At 52.1% G+C, this 23,937-nt stretch overlaps 2 protein-coding genes across 7 annotated transcripts in view; both read right to left on the bottom strand.

Annotated features, from left to right (window-relative positions):
* Positions 1–10,878: 10,878 nt before the first annotated feature.
* On the bottom strand, positions 10,879–13,195 carry LOC102047340 (aquaporin-12-like). The gene is made up of 3 exons (XM_005437142.3): positions 12,423–13,195; positions 11,829–11,945; positions 10,879–11,208 (listed from the first exon to the last, which is right to left on the bottom strand). The coding sequence occupies exons 1-3, from the start codon at positions 13,027–13,029 to the stop codon at positions 11,027–11,029; spliced, it is 906 nt and encodes a 301-aa protein (XP_005437199.1). The 5' UTR covers positions 13,030–13,195; the 3' UTR covers positions 10,879–11,026.
* A 4,732-nt stretch (positions 13,196–17,927) lies between these two features.
* PAK2 (p21 (RAC1) activated kinase 2) overlaps positions 17,928–23,937 on the bottom strand; it is a 47,801-nt gene continuing 41,791 nt past the window's right edge. For all 6 annotated transcript variants that reach the window (XM_055723294.1, XM_055723295.1, XM_055723296.1 and 3 more), the window contains 2 exons: positions 23,417–23,554; positions 17,928–22,892 (listed from right to left, as the gene is read on the bottom strand). In XM_055723294.1, the coding sequence (XP_055579269.1) occupies positions 22,806–22,892; positions 23,417–23,554 (225 nt within the window). In that variant the 3' untranslated portion in view covers positions 17,928–22,805. The remainder of the gene's footprint in view (positions 22,893–23,416; positions 23,555–23,937) is intronic.

Here is a 23,937-nt window from a genome sequence, read left to right as displayed (position 1 = left end):
TCAACAGGCACGGCCACCCCCCACAGTGGCCACAAGCACCCGGACAGCCTGCCCACCGCTCTGCATGACATGGCAGTGGTCTGCAGAAGGCAGCTTGCTGCCAGCAGCCCTCAAGGCCATGGCCGCGTAAACGTGCCACTCACCGGAGCAGAGCTGGTCACTCCCTGGGGCAGGAGCTGGAGAGCAGGGCACGGGTGGGAAGGTCCGTGGCAGGCTCGCCGTCCCAGGCGCTCCCCCTGGGGAGGGGCCACCGGCCACAGGCACACAAGTCAGGCTCCGGGTGTTTGCTTTCCATTCTCCCAGTCCGACGATAACCACCTACTCCCCAGCCAAGGCACTCCAGCTCACCATGCTGAAATTCAGAAGGCATCTGATCACGTAAGTGGATTTCTTGATTTATTTATTCAAGTAAAATACTACTTCCTTCAGTGAAATTCTGTTCCCATCCTACTCAGAGGTCATGTCCTTGTAGGTCGCTCTGTGTTGAGAAATGGTTGGAGATTGAAGTGATGATGGGAATGGGCAGAGGAGCGCTTCTGCTCCACATAAACATGGGGAGGTCTGGGTCGATGGGGCGATCTCTTTTCCAGTGAAGCCCCAAGGGCAGCTGCTCCCTGCATGCCAGCCAGGAAAACCGCATCTTTTGTAAGGCCTGACACCGCAAAGGAAGAAGAGTGGCAAAGACCTTGGTGGAGCACGTAGGATGCTGATCCCTCCTGCCTCATCCCAGGCGAGGGCTCACCACTCTCAGCTCTGCACACTCCCCTGTGGAGTAGAAACGTGTCGCCGTGCAAGTCTTTTCCATGGCCAACCCAATGAATGCTCGTTCCACAGCCTCTGTTTTGGAGAAGATGGACGAGGAGCAGAGAAGGGCAAGGTCTGACTTTGGAGCAGTGCTCTTTTGCTGGGGGAGAGCGTTTTGGGGCAGGACATCCCTTCCACATGTGCCTGCAGTATCTGGGGTGTTGCACACCCTGCTGCCACACAGCAAGCTGCAGCGCTGGGGGCTCGGGGTCTTTCCTAACCCCGCTGTCGCAAGGGTAGGCACAGGCAGGCAGCGTGTGCTACCTTATCTTCTCCTGAGCGCCCTGTGGACCGCTGTGCCCGTTTTCTCTTTTTTACTGCAATGCAATGGTCAGAGGAAGCAGGCTACCACTGGCGTACGTATCACATGAAACCCCCGTGCAACACTGCTCGCTGCCTGGAGCACATCTAGCCACAGCAAATCAATAAAGTCATTTTCTGCCGCCCAGCTGCCCGGTGAGCTCAGCCTCGGCACCGCCGGCAGCACCCGGCAGGCGGCTGAGACCCTGCAGGGCTCCGCAAGTGCCAGCACCCCCAGACCCATCCCACCGCCGCATTCATTTTTGTGCTGGATGGGGAAGGGGCACAGGTCAGAGTCGTCCTCTCCACCTCAGGCAGAGGGGAAAAAATGGAAGGGACATCTGCAGCACCGCTGCAATCAAGCAGCACCTGCTTCCGAGCTGCACCCCAGGCACCCCCTCCCCTGCCAGGAGCAGGCGGTGAGACAGCTGTGGGCATCATCCCTTGCAAATAAATGACCAACATTTATGGGTTTGATTACATCCATGAGCCAGCACAGCAGGGTTCAGCTGCTGTGGCTCTGCTGCTGAGCCCTCGCAGTCAAAGCCATCTTTGGGGTGCTGCATCCATCTTTGCACCCTGCTTTGTCGCTTTTGTAGGTGACAGCACACAGGCTCTGATCTGCGGGGACTCTTCAGGAGGCTTTTCCAAAGACTCTGTGGGTTGCTCTTGCAGCCCCACCCGCCCTACAGGGCAGTGTTGACTCCCGCCAGCTCTGACTGCATCTTGGACATCTTCCCGGTGCTTTGATCTCAAGTACTTAAAACTCTGCACCAAGACACCCACACCCATGATCTCACCCTGGCATGTTAAACTGCGAGAAGGCTGTGAAGGAGGCACCCATGGAAAGCAGTCAAGCCTTTTGAAGGCTCCTTGTCCAGCTACAAATCATCCAGCTGCTCCAGCCTCCAAGACAAAGTCTTCTCATGCTGCATTTGTCCTGGTTTTATTCTGCCTTCGGTGCAACTTCTTGGCATCTCCAGTGCAAACCCCCAGTGCTGCCACAGCTCTCCCTTTCTCAGTGCACCCACCTTGAGGCACGTGTGTCCCACCAGAGCCAGCTGGGAGCAAGGGCTCTGGTTTTACACTAGCAGACCCAAGCAGCCAGCAACACATTGTGTGTTCTCCAACTAGGTGTTCAACCAACACAACAGCAATCTCAAAAGAGGCAGCATGCTATCAGCAAAAGGATCTGAACCTTCCACAGGTCCTCTACAGGCTGAAAGTTGAGTACTGACCGGGGAGATCTGTGGAAGCGAGTCCAGAATTACGCCTGCGGATTTGATAGGTAAAGAAGCCGCCGCACACGCAAGCAAAGCAAAGCAAAGAATTCATTCCCCACTTCCCATCGGCAGGCAGGTGTTCAGCCATCGCCAGGACAGCAGGGCTCCATCACGCGTAACAGTTACTCATTAACAAATACAAAATACAGGTACCAGAGTAGCTTAGGGCGCTGCCTACCTCAGCGCCGCTCGCCAGGGAAGCGCTGCATCGTTCTGCCTCTGCTACTGGTGCTCATGCAGATCTCCCCAAAGAGAGAGTTTGGGTATATCACTAATCACCACAATTAGTTAGATCTTCATTCCCTTCTTGCCTCTTTTCTTAGGCTGGCCAGGCAGACAAACTTATCATCAGCTGTGCCTTGAGTGACGGAGGAGTTGGATCAAGTCTCCAACGAGCTCTGTCCGGCAACATCACTTCATCCTGAAGCAACTCCTCCTTCACTGCCATCTCCCTCTTTGGTCTCCCTGGCCATCAGTGATCTTCCACATGGGTATTTCAACAAACCATGCCTTGCAGCAGCTCTGCAGCAGCCTGGAATCTCCACTTCAACCCTTTCCCTTTAATACATCTTGGCATTTTAAGCACTGCTTCAGCATTTGGCATTTTTCTGATCCGTTGCTCGTCCTACCCATCATTCTTTGACTGCAGGAGGTTCTCCTGGCGTGCTTGCGTGGCCAGGCAGTGAGCTGTGCGTGTGTTCACCAGCCACCTGTCTCTCCTCTGAGCTTGGCAGTCTGCTCCTCAGGTGGAAAATGAGCATGGATACCCCCAGGCTGCCGTCAGGTTTGGGGGGTGCGGTGCTGCTGACGACTAGCTTGCTCACCGTGCAAGTGATTAATGTGCCTTTTGAACCCTCAGCAGCACTGCTGTGACCAAAGACCCCTCAGCCTTCACAGTCCCAAGTACTTTAGACATTAAAAATCTCCCAGGAGGAGCTTAAGCGTTTCAGCTCAGTTAAGTGACATTTCTGAGCGCAGGGCAGAACTGTACCGGCGAGTGTCCCCGCTGATGCACAGCCACTGGAAGTGGTGCTGCAATAAGCAAACTACAGTTAGCTGTAACAGTCGACACTTTTTCTGTTTCTGTTGAAAATCCAGTTTTTCAACAGCAAACCCAGACTCCTGACCCGTAGCGGTGGGATGCATGTGATCGCTTCCAACAGCCCGTATTTGCACCATTGCTAGCTCTTCAGGCTGGGTCTTCTCCCACGTGTCACAAGGCTGCTGAGAGTAGGAGGTAAAGAGGGAGATGAAGACGCCCCGGGATGAGCAGGTCTGTGCACTCCCAGGCTCAGCCTCTTGGTCCAAGGCAGAAGGCTAAAGGAAGCGGGCAATGCCAACACAGATCAATCAGCTGTCAGAACGTGGCTTCCAAGAAAGCTCTGGCCAAATCTCTGCTTCCATTAAATCCTCCTATTCGGAACCCTCCGTTTCATGCTCAGCAAAGCAGCCTGTGCCTCTCCCTGCCTCTGAGAGGGGGAGAGCCGACACCTGGGGCTCGCAGGCTGGACCCCCACCCAAGGAGGAGCCCACAACAGGAGATCTAACCAGGTTCTCGGTACAAATCATCTCCTGTTAGGCAACAGTAGGTTCCCTGGGTAGAAACCAGCAGAAATGAAATGCAAACTAATCCTTATTTCCAGGGAGCTTAGTTGCCCAGCTGCTCCACTTAAGATTAAGGCTACAGTCAAGCTCCACCAGGAGTTTGCTGCAAGCCCTACAACCATAAAGTCTTGTGGCGATGTTTTTCATGGCCTGAATGTCCCCGCACACAACCCAAAACCCCAGAGCGTAGTGCTGAGGACTTGAAGAAATCACGCTGCTGTTGTAGACTTGGCTAAAACCAGACCGAACGCCAGGTCAGGCGCCGGAGAGGCACGGCTGGGGCCACCGCGGTGGCATCGCAACCAGCCCCAGCTGGAGCCTGCGCAGGTGGCCGTCACCTCCAACAGTAGGCATTGAGAGGAGGGGAAAGCAGGGAAAACAGTTTGTTGCCTTTGTTTATAAAGATGGGGTCCTGATGTTTCTAGACAGGGCAAGGCAGGAAAAACGCCGGCAGTGCCTGCTCCTGCTGCTCGGGGAGCCACCACGGGAGCTCAGGCGGTGCCGGTGAGGTGTCCCCGTGCAGCCAAGGGACTTGGCAGTTATCGCTGTTTACCTTTCGGTGCGATATTTGTATCCCAGCTGGAAATTTCCACTAGGCTGCACGGCCTGAGCACAGCCTCTGAGTTTCATCGGTTATCGCTGCCTCTGCACCTCTTCCACCTGTGAAAGCATGACCTTAAAAAAAAAAATATATAATTTTCTTTTAAGTTTCAAGGTATCTGTCCCTTCTGCCTCACACACACATTTCCTCTGTCTACTAACGGTCTGAAATGTCTGCTTCCTTGCAGGAATCTGAAAGCAATATACAGGTGCCAGACAGCTCGGCTCTGGATCTTCTTCAGCCTCCTCATCCTCCTCTTGGTCATGCTTCAAGTCATGGAGAAGCTGCAGCCTGCCAGGTAGGTCCCAAACAGGACTGCAAACCTGCACCTTGTCCTCCGACCTTTCGCTGACCACTGAGGTGGGCTCAAAACTGCCCTCCTGAAGACCACCCAACAGTGTCTTCTGTAGACAGGAAGGAAAATCCAGGTGGGAGAGGACCCCTCCGGGGCTCTCACGTCCAACCCCTACGCCCTGGCCAGAGCTGAACCCACCCTGGGTTCAGACCAGGCTGCTCTGGGCTTTGACCTGGCTGGCCTCAACACCCCACAGCCCTTGAGCATCCTCCCAGCCTGGGGTCATCTGCAAACTTCCCTCCGGCTTCTCCAAGCCACCCGCCCTTCTGTCTCCTTGCCTCCTCATCCTTTGCCCCTTTCCACCAGCCCACCGTGCTGCAGTGGGACAGGGGCATTAGTACGTCACTGCTGACCTCTCCTTCTCTTCTTGCACCCACCCCAACCTCCCGGGGCAGTGGTCCAGTCCTTCAACCACCCCAAGAAAGACGGGGGAACATGTCCTGGGGTGCCTGCAGGGCGGGGGTCTGGGCTGCAGAGGAGCTGCCCTCTCTGCATGCTCCGTCCATCCTCTGCAGCTGAGCCTCGCGTCCTCCCTGTTACAGAAACTGCCAGCACGAGCTGGAGCGTGCCCTGCAGCGGACCATGGACCGTCACCAGAAGCAGCTCAGCTATGCCCTCCAGACCCCCAGCCTGCTGTGGGAGGACGATTCCCTGCACTGGCAGAGGGAAGCTGTGCCAGACCCCACTTCGACAGAGAGTGCGCAGGATGTTTTTCAGATGCAGCTGTACTTCAGCCAGGAGACTCCACTGGAAAACAGCCCAGGCAGCCAAGAGGAGCACTGGACGGGGCAGCCTGTGAAGAGCAGCAAGAAGGTGAAAGCCCATCTTTCATCCGTGAGACTGAAATCCCAACTTCCTGGCCTGAGAAAAGCAAACAGAGAGGGTCCTTCTCCAAGGCTTCCTGGGAGGATCTCTACAGTTTTGGGAGATGCTGATGCTGTCACCAGCAAGTTCATGATCTTTGCAAACAGGATGATCGCAGAGGAGCCCAGGAGAACGTCACCACCAGGAACGATGCAGGTGGTGGTACGGAGCCAGTATCAGCTTCCAGCCATAGGTTCCCCCCACCACCAGTGGGGCAACTTGCTTAAACGTGCTGTGCCAAATTCAGCTCAACCTCCACAAACAGAGGACTTCTACAAGACAGACCCGGCAAGGGGATTTTTCCCAAGCTGGACAGAAGTCTCTAAGGTTGGGGAGGTGACACTTGGAGAAGGCCAGAAGGCTGTAGGGCTCTTCTCCCAAGGAGAGACGTGTAAGCCCAAGACTGACATTGTTTTCCTGAAAGTCCACAAGAGCGCCAGTAGCACCGTCATGAACATCCTCTTCCGCTTCGGTGAGATGCACAACCTCACCTTTGCCTTCCCCACTGGGGGTGGCAACCAGCTCTTCTACCCGCACCACTTCTTGGCGAAGTTCGTGCAGGGCTTCTCCCCCAGGAGCCCTCGGCAGTTCAACATCCTCTGCCACCACATGCGATTCCTGCAGCCGGAGGTACAGGCAAAGCCACAACGCCTTGGGAGGGGCAAGCGGCAGGAGGGAGAGAGGGGGCTTGTGGGGAGCAAAGCGGGACAGCTGCAGAGCATATAAACTCTTCAGGGATGAAGCTCAGGAGAGACAGGATTGTCCCTGGGTGCCCTGCATGCTATGGGCATTTCCTAAGAGCTTCTGTAACCGGGTTTGGTAAATCATTCTGCTGTGACCCAAGACAAGCCAGGAGACATCATCTGTAGCAGTCAGCAGCTATCATCTCGTTCTTGTCTGGTGGGCCCTTGGAGATGTCTTGCTCCCTGGACAGGCCCAGAGGGTACCAGCTGCAAGAGGAGAGCACCTTAAGCACATTAGATCAGCTCAGCTGTGCCCAGCATGTACCCTTCTGGATGCCAGGGCTGGCGGATCTGGGGAAAGGCAAGGGGACAAGACCTGTCTCAAGCCTGGACAGGCCACCCAGCTGTGACAGCATGTCACAGGGAGCTTTGGTCACTGCTCTCCCTGTGTCCCCACAGCTGGCACAAGTGCTCCTTTGACCAGCTGCACCCTGAAATGCTCCCCAGCACCCACCATCTGCAACCCCAACGGGCGTTGCTGCTTCCCAGCGGAGCGCAGGGCTGTGCGCAGGTCCCTTCTCCCAGCCTCACCCTCAAAACCTTCTTTCTCTCCTCCGCAGGTGCAGAAAGTGGTGTCCAGCTCAGCCGTCTACTTCTCCATCCTGAGGAACCCTGTGCAGCTCATGGAGTCCTCCTTTGTGTACTACAAGGGCGCGTCGGCTTTCTCCCGTGTTCACAGCCTGGAGGAGTTCCTCAGCCAGCCCCACCACTACTACAACCCCACAAAAACTGACAGTCACTATGCCAGGAACCTCATGACGTTCGACTTTGGCTTCAACCCCAATGGAGAGGTCTCTGCTGAGCGGGTGCAACTGATGATAAAGGCCATTGAGGCGTCCTTCGACTTGGTCCTCATCACAGAGTACTTTGATGAGTCCATGGTGCTGCTGAAGGAGATGCTCTGCTGGGACCTGGACAGTGTCGTCTTCTTCCCACTCAACAGCAGGGACAGCAGCACCAAGTCCCCTCTCCCAGACACCATTGCGGAGAAGATAAAGGACTGGAACAGGCTGGACTGGGAAATCTACACTCACTTCAACAGGACCTTCTGGGAAAGGATCGACAAAGACATTGGCAGGGAGCGCATGCGGCGGGAAGTAAAGGCGCTTCGGGAGAGGCAGGCAGAGCTGGCAAGGGTCTGCCTGCAAGGGATGGGCAGCGTGGCCCCGAAGGACATCAAGGACTCTTCCCTGCAGCCACTGCAGCACGGCAGCGCAAAGATCTTGGGCTATAACCTCAAGCAGGGCTTGGATAAGGAGATGGAGCACATGTGCCGGCGGCTGGTGACACCGGAGCTGCAGTACAGCAGGGCTCTCTATGAGAAGCAGTTTCCCCAGAAGCCCCCCCCAACCCACCCACCCACCCCCTCTCAGCACGGCAATGCCATGCATCAGAGGCTGGCGGGCACCCAAAACTGAGGCTCCTTGTCTCCTCCAGGCATCGTTCTCCAGCTGCCCTCGCTGAGGATAGTGAGGCACCCGCCTCCTGGGCTCGGGGGCTGCTCGTGCCCCGGGAGGGACAGGCAGGCAGGGACCGTGCTGCCCCCGAGAGCCCCCGGTCACCTCTGCCTGTGCAGGACTGCGCACATGTTGGGTGCTACAAGCTGCTGCGGAGCGGGGCGGGCTGCCACGGGGGTCCCAGGGGCTCGATGCAACATGACTCTTCAGGGTAGGTCATGAGCAAACAGGGCAAAACCCCTGAGCAGGGGCCAAAGCCATGGACGAGGCCACCCGGGGCTTTGTGCTGCGTGGCACCGACTCCAGCCGCAAGGGCAGAACCAGGACGGCAGCCCGAGTCTTCGGCCCTGTGCCGAAGGCCATGACAGTGCAGGGCAAAGCCATAAATCAGAGCCACAAAGCTTGATTTACAGCTTAGGAACAAGTCAGTCTGTCCAGCTGCAGCTCTCCTCCACTACGCCCTAATGCTGCTGGAAAAGCAGCTTCTTAATTAAAAATAACGATATTCACCGTCACTCCCATTAAGTTCCACTTAATTACATCAATCTGCCCTGTAGACGATCTCCCCAGCAGCCCAAGAAACAGACCTCAAACGTCTGAGGATGTTCTAGAAACAATAAAAAAAAATAAAAAAAAATAAAATCAGTGTTTTTCTTGCCCTGCCTCTGTGGTTATACACTGCCTTCGGATCCTGCGCTCGTACGCTGCATTTGTAGGATCAGCACCCTACCCCAGCGCTGGTGCCGACGCCACGGTGTCAGGCTGCAAGTTAAATACCCACGTGTCTGGGAGACATCTCATGAGCATCTCTGCAGCCATGCATCCTGGCCCACCACTTGGAGAGGGTAGGAATACCCTACGCACTGCCTGGGGAAAAATACCCCAAGAACAGGCTGTGGTGGGCCAGCCAACCTCACTTTTCACATCCTACGCTTATCCTCAAATCAAAAGCAGAGCCAGCAAATCAGTTTGGATAAACAAAGGCCCCATCTCAGGATTTCCAGTATGATTTCCAAACTAAAAGAGGTTCAGAAAAAATTGCCAGGGGATCCGAGCACCCCAGGCTCTCCCTTGGCCAGCCACGTGGAGCCTCAAAGGTGCTGGTCTCCACCCGAGGGTGCCCTGTCTCTGGCTCACGGTTTAACCAGGATAAAAGCCAGAGGGACCAGCAGTGCCGAGCACCCAGCCGGGCACCGTGCGGGCCTTGGTTCTGGGGCATTTGCTGCTCAGGTTTTGGGGCGTTTTGTTCCCTAAAGTTTCACTTCTGAGGCTTGTCCACGTCCTTGGTCCCTTCTCTCGCTTCTCCTGTCGGGATGCAGTGCGGCCTCATGGCTTGCAGAGGTGCAGCTCTTCCCTGGGTCCTGGGCGGGCTGCAGTTCGCCCCAGAGGGCAATCCCACAGGTGAGCCACAGTCATCCCCCCAAAATGCACAGGGGACATCGCAGGGGTGCAGGGAGGAGCAGGGCTGGCACCCAGCTACCAAACCTGCCTCCGACACCTTTGCTCCGGATTTGAGCTGGGTGCCACTTCCTTACTCACTGCTTGCACCTCAGTAAACAGGAGCAGAACTTCCCCGCCCGAGCTCCTGCCAAGGTGACCCAGGGCAGGGACACCCGTACACCCCGAGCATCACACCCCCCCATGCCCACTCGCATGCAAAGCACAGCCGGCCCCACACACGCACCCCGCACCGGCTCCGAAAAGCCGTGGTGCATCAAGGACGTATTCAGCTCAGGACTGTCCTGCCCAGAGAGGTGCTGCAAAATTGACTGTTTTCTGCGAAATGGGGGAACTGGCCTTCTGCGGCACAGCAGGGGCGGGGGGGGGACCTCGGGCAGCAGCTCGGTATCCAGCCGTGCCCCAGGGATGCTGCACATGGGATCACCCCAGCTCCCGCTCTTCCCCTTGGAGAGACCCCCAGGGTGCAGCACCCATGGGGTGCCCTCCCCCAGCACTGCCTGGGGGGAGCCCCGTTTACCCAGCAGGTGTCTCCACCCAGATTATCCCTCTTTCAGAGCAAGCAGCAGGCAGGGCAGGCAGTTTGGACATCTCCACCACGGTGTCTCCCATTTTCAGGGATCAGATGGGGCTGATAGCCCTCTGCAGAGCTTGCAGGAATGACATCACTCACCCAAATGCCAATCACAACATTTATTTTCATCATCATTATTATTATTATTGCCACAAACCATCATTTTATCTTTAGGAACATTTCATGTAGACACAGAGAGGAGCCCAGGGATGCACTTGCTCACCCACACTGGCTGCGCACCAGCTGCCTGGGTCTCATTTTTTAACCGCAGACACTGTGCGCTGTGTCCTGATGCCTTACAGCACACAAAACCCAGACTAAGCACCACATCCACAACGGAGCAGGGGCTTCTGTGGCCAGTGAACCCCCTTGCCCTGGCGCATTATTAATTCTTCTCCAAGAACTGACAGGTTCAGCCTACGCAATTCAAGGAGCTTAGTTTAACTCAAAGAACACCAATTTTTGACCAACATACATTTAGTACCTTGAAAGATCAAAGCCTGCTTCCTCCTCACCCGAAGTTTCCAAGGTGGTTTCTGATTTATGCTTTGGTTTTATGGCTGCAGGAGACCCAGCCAAGGTGTTTCAAGCGTTGCATCGCGCAATACCCTGGGAGTTGCTCAAGCCTACCCATGCCACGGTCCTGACTTTCTGTAAGCTCCTGGTAATATAAGACAACCACCAATTTAGGCCAAAGTGTTAGGTTCCCCCCCGCCCCTGCCCCAAGCTAGCGATGCAGGCTTGAAACATTTAGGGCTCTCCAGGGAGACTTCCAAAGCTATCCCCTAAGGAGCGCAGGGATTCAGACATCCTGCAAGGTCAGATTGGCTGATTCCTTTGCAATGCTTAAAAAAAATAATCTCACCCTGCAGGTGGGACTGAACAGGCAGGACAGATGCTGGGTGGGACGAGCAGCAAAATCCTCTGTGCCGGGAAACCCAGGAGAGGGGCTGCGGGGGCCTCCTCAGCTCAGGCTCATGGCTCAGGCACGAGGCTCAGAGTTGCTCTTCTCCCCTTTTCTCTTGCGCTGCGGCTCGTCACCCTCTGTGTGCGCTGCCATCCTTGCCTTGGGTATCTTGTATTTGCTCTTCTGACTGTAAAGGAGGTTTTTCTGGAAGAGTCGTGGGATGTTGCCTTGGTACAGGAAGAGGGCAGCGAGCATCCCTGCAACGAAAGCACCGACCCCTTCCGCATGCTGCATCCAGCAGCTCCCCATGGCTCAGCAGTGATTTTCAGGTCCTTGCCACAACCTCCATCACGACTGAGAAGTAGCTCCAGCACCACCAAAGTCCTCACCGACACCTAAAGACCCTTGTTATATTACTTCAAAGAGGGTTTAACCATTGTGTCTGTAATGTAATAAGCAAGGTGTGTTTTGGCCCAAGAGGGTCATAAACCACGCCAGCAGCCTCCTGTCCCCACTCCCTGCGTCCAGAGCAGCACGTACCCAGCTCCCCGCGGTCACCCTGAGGCTGTGCACAACCTCAACAGCACAGCTCAGCCTATCGCTGCCCTAAAACACCTTTGCTTCACACCCCCCCCCCCCCCCCCCAAACTTTGGCCTCGTGGAGAGTTTTGCCTACGCCCCGCGTAGAAACTGAATCAAAAAAACCAGACAGCAAAGAGTTGACTCAAGTGACAGGGAAGCAGGACAGAAAAGGACCCTTGCCACTGGCGAGGCCCAAGTTCAGCCCCTTCCCAGGAGGTCTGTGCTCTGCCCGGCATTTCTGCCCTGCCCATTGCCCCCAGCCCCCGCCCGCCGGTACCCCCCGGGCAGCCCCTACCTGCGAGGGGCCCCAGCCAGTACACCCGGGCGTAGTCCCAGAAGCTGCTCCCCGAGCAGTGGAAAGTGGTGGCTGTGGCCAGGGCAGGGTTGAAGAAGGCCCCCGTGAACGGTCCGGCTGCATGGGAGGAGAAGCGTGGTCATCAGTCTCACTTGCACCCTTTGAAAGGCCGATAAAGCTGGGTCCTCCTGCCGCCCCTCCTGCCGCCAGCGGCGTCTCTGCTGCATCGGCAGCTGCATCCCTTGGCCCGCGCACGGCAGCAGGTGGGGGAATCCCCCCCTTGCCGCCCGGAGCTTTGCAGGAAGCAGAAGAGCTCGGTGTGGGACCAAGGGGTTGCGTTAGGAGACGTTCAAGGAGCGGTCCCAGTTTTGGGGCAAGCGATGGCTTCCCACGTGCTGACATTTCACCTGCTGCCTAGATATCCTGAACTGCTGTCTTCATCCTCAAATGACTATTCTCCAAAATAACTGGAAAATAAATGGCTTTGTAATCATTACCTATGAAGTCCTGGAAGATGAAAAAGGGACCGTTACTCCCCCCCAAATTAGGTATTTTTCTAAATGGCTTAGAAAAAGAAAGGCAAGTGCTGCTCACCTGTGTAGGTCAGGAAGGTGACAGTCGCTGCCAGCACAGGGACCTGGTACATCGGGTGACTCTGCCGCAACTTGAGAAGGACAAGGTGGAAAAAGAAAGAGCAGATGCCTTCCACAAAGGCAGCGTGGTGCAGAGACGTGTGGATAGAGGAGCTGCACTCTGACGCTATCAGGTTCTGGATGAGATGGAAATGTGTCAGCTCCCAGGACCAGTAGAGCTTGGTGACAGCCCAGCCCGCCCCCGCGCCCGCGCCCTGGGCCAGCAGCTTGGTGGCCGTTGCTGCGAGGCTGGACTCGAGGAGCAGGAACTCCTGGAGAGACACGGTCGGGTTGGCGGATGCTCCATCGAAAGAGACACCATGAACAGCGAAGAGGAGGAAGAGCAGGGTCAGGACCACATCCGGGCCAAAGCCACCACCCCACGGGCCGATCTCCATCAGCATCTTCAGCTCAAGGCAGCTCGCGCACAACTGTAACGAGCCAGCAAGTTCTCTGGCAAGGCAGCCATACGCTCCAGGAGACAGAAGCCTCTTGGAAAGCTGCCTGAGAGCCTGGCACACCCCAGCCACCAGGAAAAAAAAAGCAATGGAGACATTCAGGCCAGCCATAGCAAAGGCTGCGCTGGGGAAGAGACTGGACCAAACCCCAGGAAGGAGCAGCGAGAGCCTCTGCGCCTCCCCTTTATAGGGCTGTGTGCAAGCAAACGTGGCGCAGCCCGGCAGGCTTGGGAAACACCGCACGTGCTGCCTCCTCCTTTGCAGGGCCAGGCCTGCTGCCACGGGGCACTGATGCACTCACCCACCTGGATCCGCCAGCAAGGTGTTTGTCCCAGCACGCAGGTCCCGGCGTTATCTCAGCACGCGGTCGCTGAGCCTCCAGCTCCCAGCAGTCACATCCAAGAACCCGCAGTAGCTCCCCGGAGCTGCTCAGGTCTTCCAGAAGCAGCAAAAACCTTCATTTTTTTTCTGCTTTGCACCAAAAATCTCGACCTACTGCCCCAGTCCCCAAGCCTGGGAGGCAGGGGACCCTCAGAAAGCCAGCAGCCTGGGCAAGGAGCCCACGTTTCTCCGGGGCAGGGCCACCTTCAGCCACAGCGAAGTCCCTCTTCAGCCAGTCTGAAAGCCCAGCTTGCTTACTGCTTCCTATCCTCGTCTTGATGAAGACCTCGCCTCGTTTGTTGGTAGCACTAATTGCACGTGCCGTTGGTCTGCAGGTGGCATTTTAGTGACAGTGACATTTCAACTCCTCCTGCTGGTAACACACATATCAGGGACAGGATCTTTCCCAGCTCCACCAAAACCACCCCATGGTGTTGTCGCTACCAAACTTGTGAAACCCACACCATCTAAACACCTATACACATCAGGTTACACCTCCGAATACACAACAGAGCCATCAGCAACTACAAGTGGCAAAATACACCGTGTTTGCTCCAGCAGTCGCAGGCTCTGCACCAGCTCCGGCAGGTCACTGGGGACCCCCAGGATCCCACATGGCCGGGGTCTGCGGGAAGAAAGGGGACAGGGAGTGATGGGAAATGCAGGAGCAGCACAGGCCATGGCAGGAAGGGTGGGATGGGGTGGATAATGCTGCATTATCGGGAACTCATGGTTAACAGAGCATAAACAATTCTTCATGTGTCTTCTGGGTCACTTCCCTGCTCCACGGCAGCAGTTACCCCACCCTGAGCCCACAATTCCTCTCCCTACAGGGAGAACGGCATTTCCTTCATCACCGGCTCCGCTGCCATGGGAACAAGTGATGGGACAAACTGTGAAACAGCTGCCGGGCACTGGGACCACCACGCTGGGTACACCATGCCCGGGGCAAAGCCTGGTCCTGCACCCTTGCACAGGTGGGTGACACAGGCTCCCTTCATCACCCCACCACATGCAAGGAGCCAACAGCTTTTATTAATGCTATTTTATCCCTCTCCAGTCATTTATAGAAGACATTGCCAGGAGAGAGGTTTGAAGCACACTTGAGCCAGGGATGAGACATTAAATACAGCTCAAGCCGGCTACGGCAATGCAGAGCGGCCCGTGAGAACCCGGAGCGTACACTTGGAAGGCACCGGAGATGCTCAGCCTCTTACGGTCCTTGCTGCAGCGGAACAGAAACACACTGGTTCAGCAGGGCCTTTTGGAGATGTCTGGAAAGGTCACAGCCAGCCTCAGCATCTCCTCCTGCAACACTCTCCCTCCTTTCGTCTTTGTTCCCACAGTCATTTCTATCACCTAGTGCCCGCCCGAGGGCGGCTTTAGGAAGGTACCACACCCCCAGCGATCGCCACAAGCAGCACTTGCTTTGGAAGTCTTTGGAAATGTGAGCGAGGAGAGGAACCACGCTGCAAACAGCCCATTGTCCAAGCCCTCCCCTCCTTCCCACCAGAACTGCCCTGGCTTTGGTTGACCTGCCTCAAAACACAGCATGATTTTACCATTTTTAACCCGTTTCCCTCTCCAGAAGACAGGCTATGTGTGCATCTTTCGCCTCAAATGAGCAACCAACCTTGCCCAAATAAAGGAAGATGACACATGCTTTAAGAGACTCATAAAATTAGTATTTTTGGCCTCATGAAAATTCACTTCTGGTAGCATCAAAGTGCTGGTCAGATCAAGCTATATGGCACTGCAGAACACACCACTAAAAAAACCACCTAACATCACAATCCAATTAGTTTGTGTCTCCCCTACTTCTGTGTTTCTCAAAAGCAGAGAAATTATTTCAGTTTTATCTTCAGAAACAAAGCCGTTCGGGGATTTGCATTGGGCTGATGCCCCTGGATCCTTGGAAGAGAACCACTGGCTCACGGGACGCAGGAGACAGACGGGCAGTTTGCACAGAGGAACACCACGGCTGCCCCCACGCCACGGCTCAACCGCTCCCATAAGCAGCTGAACCGAGCAGACCAGAGCCTTCTTCCAGCTCCCCTCTGGAGAGCATCTCCAGAGCTTCCCTCTGGAGAACACCTCAGCCGCTGAGCAGGGTTCATACAGATCAGCAAAAAATGGGGGTAACAAACGTCCCTGACGCCAATATTTCTAGCTACTCTTAACAGGGGAAAGCTGCCACACACCAATGCCCAAGGAGCGAGTGCATTCGCATCCCCTTCCTCCCAACACAGCTGTGACAGGGAAAACACTGTGACACCCATGGTAAAACGGGAAAAAATCCAACATCTCTTCCTTCCCGCAGGAACCGACTTTTCCCTTCTTTTCAAGTGTTTGAATTGGGCCTTCGGAAGTAAATGTTCAGAGATCTTTAAAACCGGTTTCCCATCCATCGCCTGTAATTATGCCCACGGCACATCCTGTAATTGTGGGACGCTTAACACCAGCTGGAGAGAGGAACTGCAAGCTGTTGCTTACGAGGATAATTATGGGATTAAATAACGCCAGTGGCAGAGGCCAAAGCAGCTGGTGGCAGCGCTGGTGGCAGGCAGGGCGCGCTGGGCGTTCCGTGTTGGAGCAAACCTTCACCCCCTGCAACGGCAAAACACCTCCATGAGCCCATGCAGCTTCGTACGGCTGCTCTTCTGGAAACAAGACTAAAAAGTCAGATACTCCCACTGAAAACCACTTTCCTGTGGCTGAAATACTGGGTTGTCTTCTAAACCAAATTTGCTTTCAGGGCTGCTTAAAATGCAGGTATTTTAAATGTTTTGGGTTTTTTGCTTTTTTCTCTTTTTTTTTAAGCCATGGGATAGGAGCAAGGTGGCATCTCCAGTTAAGTAAAACATGCATTACTCTAAGCCACCCAAGGGTAACAAAAGCTGAGCAAACCTCCCCGGCTGCCCCCCACCGTGCTATTTTCACCCACAGGAGGTACTAGCCAGCGCCCAGTACAGCTGTAAGGTTATTTAAGGTGAGTTTTACTGGGCAGGGAGGTGGGCTGAGAGCTTCCCAGGAGCAGCCACCGGTCACCAGCTGCTGCACAAGGCAGCAGAAACCCAGCACCAGCCTCAATTGTGCTTTGTGAAAAGACCTGAATCCTTACAACAAGCATTCGCTGTGAGGAAAAAATAACAAAAATGGGTTATCCCTGGCTCTGTAAACCTTGAACTCAAGGGAGACATCTGTCCCTAGAAAGGTCACTCTATACCCAGTATGGGAAAAGAGCATCTATCTGTTGTCCCCTCCCCACCCCCACCCCCCGAGCAGCCTGGGGAGATGCCCTGGGTCACATCAGCATCTTCTCCACTGATGTGCAGTTACACCAAGCCAGATTCATCATTCACAAGCCCTTCAGAAAACACCAGAAATTGGAGTCTGTGCATTGAGACATATCTGTGCACTGAGACATACTGTCTGCTATTCCAGCCCCATTCTCCTCTACTGACTCAATACATCTTCTCCAAAGCAGAAGTCTGGTGGCCTTTCAGTGTCCTGAAGAGAATGAGCAATCATTAACTTCCCAGTGGGAAAATCCCATTAAAAAGAAAAATTTAAAAAAAAAAAAATCAAATCAGCCTCTACACACAGTTTCAATAATCAGGTCAATCGGTAAATGGGATCTGAAATGACATTACGCTGTGCTGGAAGATATTCCCCCTGCAGACCCCGACCGACAAACAGAACGGGGAAAAAGCAGCATCACCATTGCAGTAAGGGAGCGAGCGTGAAAAGCTGCATCGGCACTGCCCACTTCCCTCATAACAAGACTGCAGGTAGAGACATTAGTCAGAAACTCATTGTTCTCACTTGTATTTCCCCCGCTCAAGGGAAAAAAAAAATAAAAAATAAATCCTTCTTAAGGCTGGAGTTCAAAGTAGGGAAAAAAGCTCTCAGAAGAACCTGCTTCCTCCACGCATCTGGAGGGCAACATCAATAATTTCGCTGAGCTCAGCACACTTTCACATACCTCTCTGACTGAAGATGGCTATTTTTATTAAAAACAATCTTCACAGCAAAATACAAGTTATAAAAATAGGGAAACAAACCAACTGGGAGCAGGCGTTTGCAGACCACTGCTGTGCTTGCACACAAGCCATGAACTGTGCTGAAACCCAATGCTTTTCTTCAGGCACCGCTGTGAAAACACTAATTAGAAATAAGGATGCTCAGTTTTCAGCCATCCTGTTTTTAACCAGCGCGTTGCTGGCGAAGTCCAAATAATTGTGCTCAGCTCTGCAGTAAACTCATGCAAGCAAACAGCAGGCCCGAAAGGGAGAAATCGTTGCCCCCGACTTAACTATCTTGAGTACGTTTTAATGCCCAATCTTGAATAAACAGATCCAAAAAGATGGAGCTGCTCTTGGTTCTAGTCTAGGCCAAGTATACGCAAGGGATGAGCAAGATTACACAAGACTTAGTAGGATTTATCAAGCAAAGACTAGCAACTTTCAACTTGTGCAAGCCATATTCAGCCAAACCCCTGCTCTCCTTCCAGCAGCACAAGTACCAACACCTAGCTAACTACGGAGTTCCGCTAAGCGCCTTCTTCCTCCTCTTGTCAACTTCCCCACCAACCCCCCCCCCATAAATTAAATGCAAAATCACTTAAATGCAGTGTTAGAGAACATCAGTTTAAATGCATAAAGGGTCAATTATATATAAAGACAAAAGATACTACAACAAATTCATTAACCTGAAGAGACAGTGCTTTGTGCAAAACAACATTCTCATGTCTGGTTGGAAAGGCTTCTGAAGACGAGTGGTTTCTTCATTTCCCTTGTCAGTGGTATGAGCAAAGCTTGTACAACATGCAAGAAAGGGGAAGAAAATTTCCCAATAACACACGGGAAATGCACGACATGGTGAGTCCTCGACATTCGCAACCAAGACGGAAACTTGACCCGGATCTTAACTGAACCGCTCTCAACCCCAGAGTAAATTCATTTAGACGTCCGTTCCTGTAGCTAGACTGCCACGCCAGCACGCCACAGCATTTTTACTGTTGCAATGACAAACACAAGCGACTCTCTGCAGCCAGCCAGCGGGCACCAGCAGTCTCGTCCCAAGTCCCAGGCGAGCTACATCCTTGACCCTTCGGCTCTGCTGGTCCAGCGCTGATGAGCGGAGGCAGGGCAGAGCCAAGAGCCATGCCTTTGGAGTGGGCATCGGGACAGGTCATTCCCCACGTAGCCTGTGCAGACACACGTTTGTATGTAGAATGCTGGATGATATTCACAGTGCAATAGAGCAGTCTTGTTTGGAACAGTTACCGGAACATCATCACATTGCCACGATGGCAGTTTACTGGCCCATCAGTCCCACCCCAGGCACTACCAAAAGGCTACCGTACAGCGAACGGGTGGTGGAAGATGTGACCGTGATGAACTAGGCTGGTCTTTGCTCTGCTCCCTTCGCAAGAAAGGTGAGGATCCTTGCTTCCCCGTTGGGTGAGAAGGGTGTTTCAGAGCTGCTCTCCTCCCGTCGGTGACCTGGAGCTCTGCAGGAGGCACAGCCGCCCACCAGCAGCGCGTGGCAGCAAGGAAAGCCTGCAGCTACCACGAGGCTGGTACAGACACCGATGAGCAGTAAAAATTTATAAAGAAACAGGGCAGGCTAGTATAGCATAAAATTATATCCATCGTAATTAAAGCATTCATAAGCTTAATTACAAACAAATACATTCTGTTAATCTCATTAAGACATCTAAACATGTACTCTTTTCAGCTAGTCTTGTCTTAGAAGGTATAAACTCATGATGGGGAACGGGGGGAAAAAAACCCAAATGTTTTTTAAAAGTTTATTTCTAGCCCTGAAAGAACAGTTATTAAACAAAGTCAACAAATACAGTAGTTAATATTGCAGTAACAATTAAATAACATAATGGGATTAAATTACACAAAAGGCAACATTAAAATCTGAAGACAGTTAAAAAAATAAAAAGAAAGCTTGCACCTACTTCCATCTCCATTGACAGCATGAGGAACAGAGGGAAGAACAGACCAGAGACATTTAATTATTTAACCCCAGCTGGAGACCCTTAACAACCCTCTTGCCTCCTCCCCAGCCCACCCACCACCCCTCCGACCAAGGGACCCAGCCTCTCCCATCTGCTCCAGCTACACTTTTGCACCTCCCTGCACTGGAGAGCCAGGATGAAGCCTACAATTAGTCTCATTAACACCTAAGGCAGGTCAAAGTGCACGTTCCCAGCGCCACGGTTGCTTTAATGAGGAGCCCGGTTTATTCTACACCAACAAGCAAAGCCCAGGAGTCACACGTTCCCTGCACACTTGCGTCTCTGCCACAAGATGCCCAGCTGCACACCCCCCCAGCCGAGCACGCCACACATGGTGCGCTTCATACCACCCCACGCATCTTGGATCCTGACTCAGGATCTCATGCTGGCACACGGAAGTGAGACACACAGGAATCCCAGCACCTTCCGATGCAATCCCTTGTCATCTACACAAACTCTGGCTGGTCTCTGTCTGCCCGCCCTAGTGACACAGCAGAGTCGAACAGCCCTGCAGCAAGTCTTAAGGACACTGATCTGCTCCCATCAGGGGAAAAAAACCAAACACGGCTTGCATTTTTTATTCCTGCAGACACATGCAGCTGACGTCACTGGAAAACCAATGCCCGCCACACTGCGAGACAAAAGCACGGCACAGCAACCTCCTCACGGCTCTCCTCTTCTGCCAGCCCCATCTCCGACCCCGATTTCTGGCAGTGGGGAGAGGAACCTCACCGTCCAACAACAAAGCTGCTGGGGGAGCGGTGGGCATGTCTCAGCCTCAGAGCTAAGCACCTTCCAGGTCACCCGGCCAGGCACTGGGGTATGTTTTGGTAACCTCTGGACTGGGCCAAGTTTTGTGTGCCAAGACGGCTGAAAGTCTGGAAATCATCTCCAAAGTAGACTAAATCGGACAAATTTTGTAACATGTTTTAAACCGTTCTCATTCACCAAGAAAAGTGAACTAATAAGTTAAAATTACTTAAGATTTCTTGGTTTTCTATTTAAAAAAATTAAATTTATTGCAAGGTATCTTACTGCCTAGATTGTGCCATAAAAAAATAAGGAGGAAAAAAAAAAAAAAAAAAAGAGAAAGAAGAAAGAAAGAAAGAAAAGCTCCCAGTTTAACTCCGGCACAAGGAGTTTCACAAAGTCCACTGCCAGCAATGGACAAAGAGGGAATCATTGGTATGACAGTTCTATTTTCTCAGCCAAGCTTCCTCGCTACTTCATTTGGTCAGGGAGCCAGACGCGCCCAACCCGGGGCATTGCCGTTACAGTGTGTACAGTGTCCGTGGCTCGTAATACATTTTGCCTGGGAAATGCATCTAGGTTTCCTTGCCTGGAATGAGACACTTCCTTGAATTTAAAACTGTAACTATTCTTACACTTAGAGCTAGAGGGATTTATTCCTGTGATGGAGCAGCTAACATAATTTACCCGACATTAATTTTTACTACCACGCAAGAGTAGCATACAAGCTGTACTGCGCTACTGTAGTGCCCTGCACAAGGCATCGTGTTGGTACCACACCAATTCCCAGTAGCTAGTGAGCCGCAGCAGCTGATGCTGCAAGACCCCAGCCCCAACTCCCCCTCCACCATCGGCACAAATAACCCCCGCTGTTCTGGCCAGCTGCTCTCAACTGGAAGTTGGTTTTGTCATACCTTGGCTACCAGTCGTCTCCAAAACATAGTTACCTCTATCACTATACAAATACTGAAATTATCTGAAAATGTCTTCTATCTTCTGCCAGCAACGTTTGTAAAAGTGTGCAAAAAAAATTTTATTCAGGGTCCTCTGTCCATATGCAGCCATAACCCTACCTGTCCCAGGTCCTGCCCCACTGGGAACGCGGTAAAATCCCACTAAAGTAACGGTTGTTCTTTCACAGAATCATTTGGCACATTGTCACCACAGTTGGCTCTTCGTTAAACTGTTGGGGAAGTTGAAATGCATAGACTGTAGCACTAGAAGAAGCCGCAGCACAGGCTCTTCTACACTTGCCCCTGGTAACACCCCAAGAACTCAACTGCTCAAGTTGCTCACTGTCCTTCAGAGGGAGGCACTTTTTCTTGCATTGCATGTTTGACTTCAGCCATTCTAGTTGGTACAACGTCTTTAGTGAGAAAGGATCAGCGTGACACATCATGTCTCCTCAACCTTGAATGAGCCAGTCAAATAAGCCCCATGAATGTCTGACAGCGCTGTTCTCCCCCCTCAGCTTTCGTCTTCTCAGAACAGCGCTCTGGCATTTCCAGGTGTTCATAATCTTCTTTTTGAATCATATTTAAAAACTCATGTATCTTCAGTGTCCTCAGATCCGATTATTCGTTCTTCTGATTTCATTAGTACAAACGGAGCACATACAAAACTGGAAAAAATAGCTCTAATACTTAAACTGACAACTCCATAGGTTGATGCATTATTTGCTTGGGGAAAAAAAATACAACATATACAAAAATGTATTTGATACAAAGAAGGGAAATGTAAAATAAAAAAGCCAAAGGCACCAGCATAACTTCCAAAGCCCAAATCAGAGCACAGATACAATACATGTTTTTGAACCACCCACCGCACCAAGCACGTTATCCCTCAAGCTTCTGGCCAGCAAGTCTAACAGGGAAAAAATACAGAGCAGACAGGAAGACAGCTGGAATTTTTTCTTGCCCTGACTATAGCTGATCATTTGATCATAAATAAAGTATCTGACCCCTACCTACATATCGATAAACCAACATCCAAAGACTCGATCCATCATTAAGTTTCCACAAAGAGGCCACACCTTTGATTAAAAGTCCCCAGAGCACAGGCATATGAGAAACAGCTGAATACTACTCTTCCCCCCTCTCCATATTCATCTTAAAAAGTGAAAAACATCTCAACACGTTACGATTTCTTAAGTAGCCGGGTTATCAATTCTACAGTACAGTGACAGCTAATCTGTAAAGGAAATGAGGGGCAAGATGTACCTTCACATTGTCACACTTGCCGTGAATCTAGTCATATGGGAGCTTACTAGAGTGATTTGAAACTAGACAGGTAAAGGGGAGGAAGAGGAGAGTGAAAGAGACCAGCAGGCAAAATTAGTACTGCTCTCTGAAAGCTTGAATCTGTCATTCAAGTATTGAAAGTACCCAGAAGGGTACAATGAATGGGAGTTGTTACAGTGAAGTCATTAAAAACCCTTAAAACCCTGGGCACAGTAAGTGGCATTTCTGGGCTGTGTGGAAAAAAAAAGGAAAAAAAAAAAAAATAAAAATGTCCTCAGTTCCTTCTGGACCCCAGACAGGGATCACTAGAGTCACCACAATTCATTTTGGGTGTCTTCTGGATGACAGTTTCTTCCCTTTTGCAGACGTTTCCCCCCCACCAAAATCCCTTCCCACCCCCCCGAGGTGTAACAATGTCATATATTATAAAGATTTGTAAAATACAAACAAACAAAAAAAGGATGAAGGCTGTGGCAGTAATGTTAGCGGTTACTCTTCATTGCTTCTTTGGCTGCCAAGATCAGTGGTGTCAAGCTAGACAGAGGTTTGGCCAGTTTCAAGAAGGGATGCTGCCAGGAAGAGAGAAATACAGTAAATTAGTGAAAGACTGTTTAAAAAGCCAGCAAAAGCCATATACCTATCCAGCCCTTTTCTTTCCAAGGTATAAAAAGCAATGCAAATGCTGTCAGTGCCCAGCTCCTGAAGGGACAACTCCAGAGCACCTCAAGCCCAGTAATCATTCCTCCTCCTCACCCCAGAAGAGCCTAGGCCTTTTTGCAATAATTCATTACAAAGAGGTTTCCTGCTCAAACATCTCTCAGTCGCATTCTGCTCACTTCAATGTCCCTATTACAGTCAGTTTGTAAACTGCTGGATGCTTCAGCAGCAGCAGAACAAAGGCACTGTTCTTTGTTACCGAGGGAAAGACTTCAGAGTACGTACTACAATCTTCGACGACTGTAGTTGCTACCAACTCCTCCCCACTAGACTCCAGAGAAAACACAAAAAAGGGTGCAGCCTATGCTATGGTTTATCACAGGCTGACCTTACTCACGGCTTCTCTGTCTGTCTGTGAGAAGAAGGTGACTCTCACCTGTAGCAGTTCTTTGGCTGATCCTCTTTTCTCTACATCCATCTCCAAACATCGGTTCAAGAAATCCCGGAATATTGGGGACAGTTTCTCAGGGTTCTGTAGCTCTGGTGTGCCATTAGTTGCTATCAAATATAAAGCCTGTAAAACAAGGAATATTGTATAACCAAGCCAAATCTTTAAAAGATGCCAAACTGACCTGCCTAGCGGTAATCCCTTAGTCTAGATGAGAAAGGGCTCTGCAGTCCACTTCTCTCCCTAGCGAGACGAAAAACTGTAAAAATGCCACAATTATAGACAGTCATGACCTACTCTGGCTAGTAGCAAAATAACCTTCAAAATCTTTTGGCAACAGATACTTACCTTGGCAAAGAAAATACCAGATTCTGACACAAGCAGCATTTTTCATAATGTAATGGATTTACTTTCCCTAAACCATCACAGAAGACTGACTACAAAGTCCAATGTTTTAGTTACAAGCAGGTATGAATCTTCTAAACAGAAAAATTCAGGGTAGGGCTGAC

This window comes from Falco cherrug, chromosome 11, assembly GCF_023634085.1.
Source record: "Falco cherrug isolate bFalChe1 chromosome 11, bFalChe1.pri, whole genome shotgun sequence".
In the NCBI taxonomy this organism is placed as follows: domain Eukaryota; kingdom Metazoa; phylum Chordata; class Aves; order Falconiformes; family Falconidae; genus Falco; species Falco cherrug.
This window is presented reverse-complemented; position numbering and strand designations above follow the sequence as displayed.